At 44.5% G+C, this 13,243-nt stretch overlaps 1 protein-coding gene across 1 annotated transcript in view; it reads right to left on the minus strand.

Moving 5' to 3' along the window:
• GALNT14 (polypeptide N-acetylgalactosaminyltransferase 14) overlaps positions 1-13,243 on the minus strand; it is a 137,361-nt gene that overhangs the window by 62,517 nt on the left and 61,601 nt on the right. The window contains exon 3 of the mRNA XM_006016548.2: positions 7,270-7,368. Coding sequence (XP_006016610.1) covers positions 7,270-7,368 — 99 coding nt within the window. The remainder of the gene's footprint in view (positions 1-7,269; positions 7,369-13,243) is intronic.

A 13,243-nucleotide genomic window follows, 5' to 3' on the forward strand; every position in this document is an offset into this window, starting at 1 on the left:
TCTTAGGATGCTCATGAGATAACATGTAGAGGGGAGTGTACAAGGTGTTCTTTGCCCAAGATACTACCTATTTCTACCGACAGCTATTGGAAAATGAAAGACATGTTACTTTACCTGCTAATTAACAACCTAAATATTTGATCTGGGATGCAGGGTGTTCACATCACAATTTTTGCCAAAGGATGTTTTTTGGGGCTGTCAGCAAGAGGTAAATAATTAAGGCTCTCAATTCTGGAGCCCCAAATTGCAGATTTAAAGAATAAATACATAAGGACCACTCAGCAAAGTAAAACTGGATGTTTTCTGACAGGAGGGGCTTATGTCTAAAAGGAATTCTTGACAGCCTTCCAAAGCTGAGGTTAATGGCTAAGGTGGGGAAGCCATGAAATCACTGAAGTCCGGCTCAGAATATAAGAGAAAGAGAGAAAGATGGAAGCTGGATGTTTAAATAGAAATGAATGAGCTGTGCTAAGCAGGAAGGAGATGTAGAGAGTAAGCCAGATGCTAGTTATAGAAAGCATGGGAGTAGATTCATGCAAAAGGCAAGGTGATTTAATCACCACAGATGATTAAAGCATCCTAAAAACTCTGTTCAGACTGGCATTTTATGTGGGACTGATCCCTGTCCTAGCAGTGCTAAAGCCATCCATGTTACTACAGCTATAGCAATTCAGAAACCTGGTTCAAATACAAGGCTTCAGCTGATATAAGTCACTGTAGCTCTGTTGAAGTCAGGGCACATGGAGCATTGACATCAGCTAAAGATTAGGTCCATAGTTCAATTGTATTTATACCACAAACACAAACTGTGATTTAAGCACATCCACCTATGTTGTAAAGAGGTTCTCCAACAGGTGGCTGGGACCTTGCCAATGAAAAGAAAGCAGCTAAATTAGTACAGGTGCTTGAGGGCAGCAAGGCAAGTGAAAGGACATTCTTATGGGCTTGACACTGTTCTCCATACTGTGCACCACATGGCAAATCCACTCTGCAATGCACCTAGTACAAGGTGGGGAAAGAACCCACACACATGTGGTTCAGTAGGTGAAGTTCAAAGGAAGCAATATGTGAAGGTGTGGGCAAAATGGTACCCAGTGCCTTGTCAGCACATGAGAAACATACCTTCCTGTTCATGGAATGAGCACCAGTTTGTACCCAAATGAACTATGAGTCTTACTGTTAGTGATAGTTTCTCCAAGGTGTGCGGGGATACCATCCATCTTCTGAACCACCCAACAGAGCCAGCTGGGTGCAGAAAGGGAACAGCCTTGAGCCCCTCATCAGGAGTGGCTACTACATTTCCCTCAAACTCTGGGAAGCATTGTGCTTGCTTGAATATATAGTAATGTTACGAGAAATGAAGGCTGCCTAAGGAATGGCAGCCCTCAGGTGTTGGAGTATAAGCTGAGGAGGTCAAGAAGTGCTGGAATTTGTCCTGCAACATGGAGAAGAATGAACCAGAGTGGGACTCCTAAGCAGTGGGGGGATAGACAGCTCCCCCATTAGTGGGAGAAAGCAGCCCCATTGAGACTGCCAGCTCTGGGGAGCTCAGGACAGGAGGAGATGGATGTAGAGAGAAACTCTCAGCATGCAGCTCCTCTCTCTCCCCACATCAGGCTCTGGGGTGGTCTGCCACACCTGCTTCTTCTCATGCTGCCCAATTTGGCATCGGCCTCCTGAAGCTCTGAACCCAGTAATTCCCTGGGGGAGCTTGGGCACTATGCCTAGAGTATCAGACACTGCAGCACTGCTCACCTGGCAGGTTGCCAGCCAGCAGAGCTTCTCAATTCCTCTCCTGTTCACTTGTTACAAAGGCTTGGCTGATCCCAAAGTTTCCTAACCTGCTTCATCCCCTTTGGCTGAGATGTTACAGAGAGGTGCTGAGTACCTGGGATCCTGGACAGTACATTTCAACAGGCATAGGGACCCTTACCTAGCTCTCCTACTCATAATCCAGCCTGGGGATTATCATTCTGCCTTGCTAGAACACACTCTGGTTTCTGTTGGATGCAGAATTTCTTGTCCAAGGTATAATCCAAGGTGCTGAGCACACCCAGGGAAACGTGGGGCAGCCCCCTTCTGGCTTGAATGGTAGCAAATCAAGATCAAGCTAGGAAGTATGTAGTGTTTCTCCCTACAGGCTGCATTTCTAGGGGGATATATTCCTGGCTGCATGTTATATAGTTTGCCAAGCATCATGGCTCCTGTTTTCCTGCTAGAAAGGGTTACATGAAAGGAAGATGTGACTCCTAATCACTGTCAGAAGACTGAACACTCAATCTAGCCCCTGTCGGTATTGAGTCCAGCTCCTTCGCTGAAGCATTGCTTTTCCTTCTCCAGGGGCTGCTATGCCATTGTGCACGTCCTTCAGCTCTCTCTGTGGAGGAGCAAAACAGGAGGAGCATGGAAATGAGATAGAGGTTTTCTTTTTTAATTCAAGTATGTGGAAAGCAGAGAGAGAGAGAGGGAAGAAAACAACTTGGGAAATGAAAGGATGATGGCTGAGAAGACATCCTGGGCCTTCTATACTCTTTCTCATTCCTTTTCCTAGTGCAGTTATTTATATTGCTCGTCACCAATGCTTCTGAGCATCTAAGCATCCTTAATGCATTTATCCTCACAAGACCCCTATCATATGGGGCAATCCTATCATATCTCCAGTTTCTGCCTGGGGAACTGAGGTACAGAGAGATTAAGAAATTTGCCCAAGGTCTCCCAGACAAATCTGTGGCAGAACGAGGAGCTGAACCCAAGTCTTGTGATTCCCAGGGCAATACCGCCTTAATGAAAAGGCCAACTTTCCTTCTATCTTCCTCTTCTCCCTCTCCCTTCTCATCCTCTTTGTTTCTCTTCTGCCTTAAAACTTAGCCAGTGAAGCATGCAGGCTCTCTCTTGCCTACCTACTACCTGAGATTTTTGCATATCTGCTCATGTAGATAATCATGAATGCAGTAAATTTTTCCTGTTTTCCCCTCTGTGAGTGAACAGTGAGCAATCACAAAATATCTGAATTGGTTTGTCATTCAATTGATCCATTTGTTTTCCTTAATGGATAATTCCTTGATGCAAATTGCTAGTGTTCATGTTTCTGAAATTCACATGATGCACCGTGCCAGGTAGAGACAGATGTCTCATGACCTTGTTTCCATCCCCTGACTAGGTTACTCAGATCGCCACTCAGGACTGGGTGTGACATGTGGATTTAACAATCTACTCCTAATTGTGGTCCTAGCTTCTGGTGCCCAATCTAAATTCCAGCTTTTCCTGCTTATTCATGCAAGTAAAGTGCTTAAGGCTCATAGAAAGATACACAGACACAGCCAAATCAAAGTTCACCTTCACATTCAGAGGAATGTGAATGGGATATTCCCCCCCGTGTTTGCTCATCTTCAGTACACACATCTGAAGGACTCCAAATGGGTTGATTTGTCTAGTTAGGACTGTATAACCTGGACTTATGGCTTGTCCCCACTCTTCTGTATTTTACAGCACTCGTTGATTTTCCTTTCCATTTTTTATTTCTTTTCTTTATCACACCAAATAATCAGTGTGATGAAGGCTCTTTGGCAGTATTTCATTCCATTGCTAGGCAGCCAAACAGGGCACTGCTGCTTGTTCTTAGAGCCTTTGCTCACTTCTTGACTCTGCCACCTACTCTCTCTGTATGTTGGGGCAAGTCAGATCACCCTCTCTCTGTCCTACATTCTTCCCATTTGTAAACAGAAGGTGATTGTGCATACTAATTTCACAGTGCTGTTGGAGGACTTGGAGTATAGCTCTTCTAAATGCCACTAAAAAAAGAGTCTGGGAAACACTTTCCTAAGCTCCATGCAATCAGGAGGGAGCCATCTTGCATACAGCTTGTATCCACTCAGAGTGGAGGAAACACTTAACTTTAACCAAGGAGACTTTGCCTCTAGTCCAGGATAACCCAGTGGCTGGCTGAGTAACCTTGTGGGGGTCACTTCACTTCTCTGGGAGGTGCTGGTTCATCCTTCAGCCAGCAGGGGTAATGGAACTTACCAACCATTTCATTTTGCAATGAACTACAGAGTGACGTAGCAGCACCCTTACTGTTGCACGGAATGTGCTTTGAGATCCAGGGCTGCAGCAGCTCTAGCACTACAAAGTAGTATTAATAAGTCAGATTTCATTTGGACTGACGTGGAAAATGATCCAAGATGTTGCAGATGTCACAGGATAAAGATCTGTAATATCTAATTAAGCCAAGCATTTGCTGAGTGAGTAAAGCCAGATCAGTCAGAGGGCACAGCAAATTAGCTTGCAAAATGCCTAAGAGGCAGATGAAATCTGATCTGGATCCAAAACGCAGGCAGGGAAAGGAAGGTGTGTGAGTGTTCAGACTTGACATGAGGTAGGGAAAGAATTGACTTATTGCTGGTCTTCCCTAAAAGCAGTTGGCTCTCCAAGGGCTTGGTAGCTGATCCAAAGCAAGTCTGTCAATTCCCATGTTACAAGCAAAGTGAGGAGGAGAGCCCTGGCCTCGTGACCCTAGAAGAGTGGCCAGTTAGCATGTTTAGCGTGGGCAGAAGAAAAAGGCAGGTCATTGCCCAATGACCTGGAAAAATTCAGGAATCCATCCTAAAGAGCAGGAGGCAAGGGGAGATTGGAATTGGGCTTCCTTCACTTTGTTTGATCTGTCAGGTGCTTTCAACCCTGGCTTTGACCCAGCAGAAAACACAAAAATGGTCTTTCCATGCCACTGTAGAGTGATTCAGTGTAAAACATCCTGAGGTGCTTTGTGATGTTGTGAAGTTATCCTGTGGGAGGAAGCAGCTGGAATTTAAACCCACTTTGGAGATGCACACCAGCAGAGAAAACACATGTGACCACACCTAACAGAGATACATATGTGAGGGGAGGTGGAGTGACAAGGGAAGAAGTTGCGAATGAAATCACAACTGAGGGACAGGAGAGTGAGCAGAGTGACCTGGGCAAATAAACAGAAAGGAAATCCCTCTCTGAAGGAACAAGATAAGGAGGATGAAGGAAACAGCTGCTGTCTCTATGGAAATTAGGAACCATTTTATGAGGATGGTACAATAAAGGAACAAGAAACAATAGGCAAAGTCTACACCTATGCACTTTGAATCCCAGCATAATTCTGATTCACCTACTACCTCTTTCAGATATACCCATCTTTACACTACTAATGACTAAACGTGAAGAGTATTTGGTTATACTCTAGACCAAATACTCCTCACTTTTAGCTACTATCCCTCAGAAATAACAGTAACACTTCCAGGGCATTTTGCTACTCTGTTATTAGGGATTATGAGCTCGTCATTGGACCCTAAAAGTGGTGAGATGTCAGCTCATGCTGATTTAAGGTGTTAGTTGACTGTCCAGTGGCTGAGGGCTAATTGTGGAGGATGAAATGGTCTCTGAGGCCAAGTCTTCACAGTAAATTTACCAGGCTTGCCAGTGGCAGCCTCAGCATACCACGCGGCTCTCTGCAAGTTTCCTCATAACTGGAAGAAGACTGTGTGGTACCTAAGTGGGCTGATTAGCATGTGGGTTGGCAGTGTGAATAATTCCTCCCAAAGCAGAGCAGTGCTCAGTGCTCGAGGCAGCTACTCCCAGGCACAGTAACTTTGGTGTGCTGCTATGGTCAGAGAGAAATGAGCTGCTGCCCATTATATGAGTTGAACTGGAGAAAGAGGCAGATCCTTGAGGAAGTTTCAAGATGAGGGAGTCGAGCGTGCATTGTGACTGTTAAAGCAGGCCCCACTATGGCAGGTGGCAATAGAGTCTAAGGCAAGAAATGCATGGGACAGGACTGGCCATGAGACCACAGAGCAAAGTGGCAATTCAGCTGCCAAGCTGTCAGGTTCACTTGTAGGACAGAGGAAAGGATGAAGAAGAAGTCTAGCAAGCAAAGTTGAATCTCCTCTGGCAGTTATCAATACCTACCTCTAACCAGTGTGAACAATGGCATAGGGCCCCTTAGAGGAATGGTGTTTTGATGTACTCGGCAGATATGGACAGAGGTGTGGAGACAGGCATAAATCAATCTAGCTTTACAAACTTTGATAGAACTATGCTAACTCCCTTCAATAGAAAGTGTAGCTTGAGTTCAACGGTCACAAGGAAATAAGTGTTTGGGGTCTGCCCCATATTCTGTGAACATTTGTCCATGCTACACAGCCAATACAGTTCAGTACAGTGTGGTAAAATCTGCTTAACAGCAGGTGGGGGGGGTGTGCAGACTGGGACTGAGGTGCAGATCTATGAAGAGAAACAACTGCGGGATGTATTGTCCTGTTGGAGTGTCCAGGGGAGTTATCAATATGCATCTACTGAAGGCCTGTCTATTGCCTGGCTGCTCAGGGACATCATTGTCTCACCCCCATGGGCGTGAACTCCACACTTAAAATGTATATTACAGAATCACCAGTGAAGACATCAAACCCCTGCCACGTGGCAAACCACTGAGAAAGGCACCCAGATTTAACTCTCTGTACAGAAGATACAGTGGATATACTACCCAAAACCTTTACATGCCAGAGAATGGAGATTTGTTGGTTCAAGTCAGACATTGGGATTAAATGCTGCTCTTAAAAATCTGAAGTGAAAATGAGGCATCTACTATATCCCCTACAGTAAAGCATAGCCAAGAACAAACCAGCAAATGAAAGAATGGCCATATGCCCAGGCCTCTCTACAGATCATCCGGAAGAGCTTAGAAATTGTCCTTGAAAATGCAGCTTGTGTGTGAACCACCAGAGCTTCTCAGCTTATTATCCCTGCTGTCATTATACGTGGCTGACTAGTATCTCTGGAGGAGCTCAAAAGGTGATCTTGAGGCAGACATGTGCAAAACAACAGATACCCAACTGTGGAAGAACACAGCTGAGCACTGATCCCTGACTGATTTTAAAAACAGGCAGCTAGGATCCATCTACTATGGTGTCTTGCCCTGATAGTGACCAGGACCAGATCCAATGAAATAAGCTACTGCTATCCACACCACAGTGCACTTAATTGTACACAATAATGCTTGCCAGGGGGCAGAGTTCAGGCTAACCTCTGCTGACAATTATTTAGAACTTGGATTGATAGCCCTTGCAATTTTATCCTGTTAAGTACAACTGCAGATGCAAATACATAACAAGGTTTAATCCCTTTTAGAAACATTTTAAGACTATGTGACTGCTATCTTGTAAGGAAAGGGGCACACATTTTCCTTGGAGAAGGATCTTGAAAACCAGATTGCACTCAAATATACCTTTGTAGTATCCATCTTACCTTCGGATAGTCCTTAACAAGGTAGACCGGGCTTCATTGTGGAAGGTGATGATGATACTGGTTGGTGGAAGATCTGGACGATAGTGCAAAGTAGTACATCTGAGTAGGATCAAAAGATACAGATATAACTAAATGTTTGAATTTTGGAATACTTGCTTATTTAATAGAAACAAATCTTAAAGGCACAGTGGAAAAGCAAATGGTGCACATGCAGTATTCTCCAAGCACTAATAAACTAATGGCTTTCTTAGGTATTATTTTATGTCTGACCCAAAATTCCAGTGTCCCGTTTTGTGGGACAAAGCACCTGGGAATTCTGTGCTTTCTGCTTTCAGATTTTTACTCTGGATCTCTACTGTGATTGGACCTCACAAAGGGGTTCATCTTACAGACAATGCTCCACAAACCTGACCAGACATCGGGGCACAAACAGTTTTTACCATAAACACAAATATTATCATGCTATAGAGCCCATCCAAACCTGTGTGCTTTGGTGAGAATTCAGCCTTGATAAATGGGTCAGAGGAGAGAGACAGGTATGTAATAAAGTGGGGACAGACATATGAGAGGAAGCATTAGCTTCACTGGTTCCATTGTTTCACAGACTGAGGCTCAGGACAGAGTTGTTCCATATGCAAACTGGTCCCCTTCTGCTTGCCTGGAGCTTGAGGAAGTGTTTCCCAGATTTTACAGGTCTTTCAAAGTGACATTCAGAAGAGCTATGCTGTAAATAAAGCCATGAGATAAAGCCATGAGTTTTGCATGAGGAAAGTAAGTAAATAATATTCCTCAGCTGCAATACAATAATTGAACTCTAGGCTTCCTTAGCTCCCTCCATCTATGAACTGCAAAGTATATAGTTCGGATGCCTTTTTTGAAGTACAACCAAAATGCTAATGCCTCTCCCTTTCCCTTGGAAATTGTCAGCAGAAAGGCTCTTTCTTTGCAGAATCACTCACGAGTACAAACCTCAGTTTCTGAGGTGAGTGAGCCCAACCTATGCATATACGTGTATACTAGGGATGTGAGAAATGGCACCTTTCCGTTTTGCCTTAAGTTTTGACGGTTTGATGGAACAGTGTTTAGTCTCGAATTTCATTTTGAGTTGAAACAGCTGTTCCATTCCATTCCGTCAAAACAGAAAGGCTGTTTCAATGCTGTTTCGAGTTTTGCTGGGGATGGGGAATCAGACCAGCTGGGCTGCTTCCTGGTCCCCCATGCCAGATCACACCAGGGGCAGGAGGCAGCTCAGGTGGGCTGCCTCCCACCCCCGGCACAATGTAGCATGGGGGTCCGGGAAGCAGCCCAGCGGGGCTGCCTTGCCACCCCCTGCCAGATCTTATGCTGGGGATGGAAAGTCAGCCCAGCTGAACTGACTTCCCATCCCCAGCCTATGGTCAAAACATTTCAACTTTTGAAATGTTTTGAGGCTATTTCGAGGGCCTTTTTTTTGTTCTGATTTTGCTGTTTCGACCTCAAAATTGGTCGAAATAGTGTCAGAATAAAACAGCTGGCAAAATTTTGCATAGCCCTAATGTATACAGTGCATAATCTTTCAGAGAAACCAAAGAGAACTGGGGAAACTGAGATTTCAATGATCACTTGGGAGAGGGGTCGTAGTGAGTGAGAAAACAGGACAGGTGAAGCTCTGGGTTATTAGAACATGTTTCCTTGGGGGGAGACAAAGACGTCTTGTTAAAGTAGATATGCTGTCTCAAAGTGGACAGAACAAATCTTCATACAGCAGTATGATCTAGAAGATAGAGAACTGGATGAGGAGCCAGGAACCTTGATTCTATTCTTGGCTTGTAGAGCTCACCTTCTGTGTGATCTTGGAAAAGGCCCTTCACTTCCCTATGCCTTTTTTACTCTTCACACCTGTCTACTTGGTCCCTCTTTGGAATAGGGACTTCCTCTGACTACTCTCTGCATTGCATTTGGTGCAATGGGATCCCAGCTTCACAATGAAGGGAAATCTGGATGTTAGTATAGTATAATAAAAATATATATTCCCTCCTATTGTTTCATCAATACCTCAGAATCCCTTTGCTTCACAGTCACCTGTGTTAAAAATGACAATATACAAAGGACCACAAAAAAATTATTCACCAGCTTACAGAAGTGACTGGTTGACCAGAAAATCCTCTTCCCAAAGATCACCTTGTATAACTGTCCTTTCCCTCTCATTCCATTCCTACATTATGCCTAGTCTTCTGGTGTTTCACTCAGTCTGCAGAAGCCTTGTAGTCAGAACCCCAAGACTGCCTTGAATCACATCAAGTCTGGAAATAACTTGGCTCTTTCAAAGGGGACTGGTTTAAAAAAGGCTCTTTTGCTATCTTGCACTGACTCATTTGTCAGAGAAACTCTGGCACTTGGTACTGATCCAACTCACACTAGCTAAGCATCATGGCTTCTAGAGTCAGTCCTCACTGACATCAGTGTGAGGCCCTTTACACATTGCATTTTGAGCTCTTTAAATGTTGATTGTGTTGGTGCTAGCTCCATTTGCAGCAGTTGCACCTTACCCCTAAAAACTTTCTCTGTGTTTCACTACCTGCACAGCTCTGATTTGCTACTAGAGGGCTGATGAGCAGGGGCCCAAGTAGAAGCTATAGCTGTGAGTTGCCACTACAGGGCTGGACAGTGGTGACGTGTAGGGGGTGTACAGGGGTGCATGTGAAGCCACTGACCAGCCAACGCTCGCTGCTTACGTGATAGGTGCGGGGGCAGGCAGGAACACCAGTGCCCCTACTGCAAGCACTGGCAGAATGCTGCAGCCACTCCCGGAAGCGGCTGTAGTGATCGGCCACAGCGATCGGCTATTGTGGAACACTGCCCCCCCGCCCCCTTCCCCCCCGGTCAGCGGGACTGGTCATGGGGGGTGGCACCAGTCACCAAGGGCTTCTGTCCCTGCTCTAGGTTGTGGGGAGGTGCTTCCCAGGGTACCTGGGAGGTGGGAGCAGCCTGTGGGGAAGCTATTGCTCCTGCCCTGGGAAGTAATCCCCAGCTCATGGGGATCTGATCCAGCTCCCTACCTTATTCCTCCCATATCTCCTCAACCCCACCCCAGGACCTGTCCGTGTCCTACAGCCTGGGCAGCTGACATGTGCTCTGCAGGATGTTTGTGCGCAGGGTTGCACCCTGAGGGTGGGAAGGTCACTCCCTGAGAGGGGGGAGTTGGCCTTGGTGCCAAACCTGCCCCCAGGCAGTAGAGTTCAGGGGGTGGAAAGTTTGTCCACACAGAACAGCACAGTGAAGGAGGGGACACGGCATCCTGGGATGCTGGAGGACTGCAACCTAGGTGGCTCATCTGTGAAGCATGGCCGTACATTAATGGAACATGAGCTGTGTAACATGGATCAGAAAGACACCTGTCCTGGAGTGGAGTAACTTTAAGATGCCTAAAGTGTGCTTAAAACTAGTTTCAGTTGTTACTGTGTGGACAATCCAGGGGTTTAGAGTTCCAGAGCTACCTAAAGTTCATGTGTAACAAGGCTTGGCATGTCATCAGGTTCAGGTCCTAAGCATAAGTGATGATGCCCATGTGAGATCCTGTAAGAAGGTTCCTCTCAAGGCTTTCATACAGTGAGTCATCTTAGTAGCTTTAGTGAACATCATAGGGAATCCTCGCTCAGGAGGCTTGGAGATGTAACAGGAGATGGGGGGCATTTGTTTTTTGTTTTTTCTTTTCTTTTCTTTTCTTTTTTAAATGAAGTCAACCGATTCTGTCAATACTTACTCCATCTGGGAAAAAGGAATCACTGGTAGTTTATTCTCATGTTTGATTTATACTGAAGTGGGGTTTTAAAACAATAAAACAGGTGAAGAGGGAAGAAATCTCAGAAGAGACCTCTGTCTACTTTTGCTTTAGAGGACTGAAATCGAGTGTACTTTTATCTATTGCCCCCCAGCACTGTACATGCAGAGACCAACAACACAAAAGGTGACAGGGACAGAGAACAGAGTGAAGAAGGATCAAATCTACAAAGTTCAGCTCCAGGGCTGAACTTGTCCAAAGTCCACAAATGTGCAGACAGAGTTATGGTTCTATCCAAACCCTGGAAAAGGAAACACTTTACAAACCAGGTGCTCTGTTCTGCCACCAGCCCCCATCCTTGACAACTGTCATTACTAAAAGAACAACAATACCACCCTATTTGCCTTTCTGCTCCGGTGATTGTTTCTAGCAGTGGCCAACACCTGAGGCTTCAAAGGAAGCTAAAAGATACCCACAATACCCACTAACTCATTCCATGATTCTGCACATACTACAAGTAAAAAATATCCTTCCAGACTCCCAAAAGCAATAAGCTTATGCCTTGAAATGAAGCTGGAGTCTAATTAACCTTATTATTATCCCTGTCTGCATTCCTACTGTGGTTACTAGCACACAAAGCTAGCAAGCCTAATTTTAAATCCAGCCACAGAATTTCTTTCACTGACTTCCAGAGGGAACTAATTCCATGGGTTTGCAACAAGGTAAATAAAGAACAGGTTCCAAATTGGTTGTTTCTAAATATACTGTCCTTTAATTACACAACCTGGATCGGACAGAATAGGATGGAGGGACTGAGCAGTTTTCATTATGGACTTCTAGGCATGTCTATATGAGATGTTTACTGCGTGGTAGCCTAATAATACTGTGCAGTGGCATATCTGTCAAAAACCATGCTAATAAGCTACTTCATAGTGTTATTACGCTGCTGCACAGTAACTGTCATGAAAAGAAAACCATGTGCTGGCGCTACTGCACGAGAAATGTAGTTACTGCGAATTCAGTTAGTACTTCATTAAGTTCTAAACTAAATGCGCAGTAACTAGGGCACATTAGTGAATGTGTAGATGCACCGTCTGAGTATAGTATCTTCACTACGGTATTTCTTCTACCCAGATTAAAATATTAACAAACATTGCAGCCATTTTTGATCCAGAGTTGATGTAAGTATAGCTCCATATAATGCTTTGCTGATTTATACCAGCTGAGTATCCAGATATGCCTCTAACATCTTTGCCACTCTCTTTTGACTCTCTTTGATCCTTAAAGCGAAACAAGCAAACCGGAAGACAGACAAACACACAATGTCCAATGTACTGTCATCTGAATCACATTTTCCCCATCTTCCAGACAGTTTGCATGCTCTTTTATAACTGCTACTGATTGGCCAGATGCCTGGCCTGTGTTATCCAAAATGATACATAACTCCTTTGTCAGAAGATCCTGAAAGTACACAGCCAATCAGCATGCAGGAGGAAGTTTTCCCCTACCCATAAGTAATATATTTCATTCATCACAGTTATATGTCAGGAATGCTGAGAGCAGAGAGTTATTAAATTATCAAACAGCAGCTCTCCAGGTTGTGCCCTTTGCTGCACTACCCAGTCACTCTGGTCTTTACTATCCTGCAGTAATGTATTCAGTAGTATACAGTTGTTTCTAGTTAATTTTGTGAGAAATAAAACTAAAACTCCTCTCAGATCTGAATGCCGCCTGCCTTGCAAAGCTACAAGCTACATGGATTGTGCTCTGTGCTATTTATATAGTCATCTCCTAACCATTTCCAGATGTGTCCAACCACTCGTTCCAAACGTGGCATCCAGAAGGGATTCTATGATTCAGGAAAGGGACGATCATTTTGGCAGAGTAAAGAAAGACTGTAGAAAGTACAGTACTTTCTTTTTTGTAGAAAGTACCCACCATAAAGAATTAATATAAGTTATTGCAATAGTTAAGAGGGCCACAATGTATGTATGGAGAAGACATCACCCAGAAGGCGGAAGAGCTGGGAAGGTGTGTGGATTGGGTCATCAATCAAAACCCCTTGCGTAATACACTCTAAAGCTCTAGTCATCATTACAGTGCAGTAACTTATGTATAGCACCAAACTGATTAGAAAATGTTCATGGAAGAAGTTGAGACGAGCCAAAATTCAAAACCCAAACACTTTGGAAAAGCTTGGATCCAAGCTTTGCT

Source organism: Alligator sinensis, unplaced genomic scaffold, assembly GCF_000455745.1.
Source record: "Alligator sinensis unplaced genomic scaffold, ASM45574v1 scaffold138_1, whole genome shotgun sequence".
Taxonomy (NCBI): domain Eukaryota; kingdom Metazoa; phylum Chordata; order Crocodylia; family Alligatoridae; genus Alligator; species Alligator sinensis.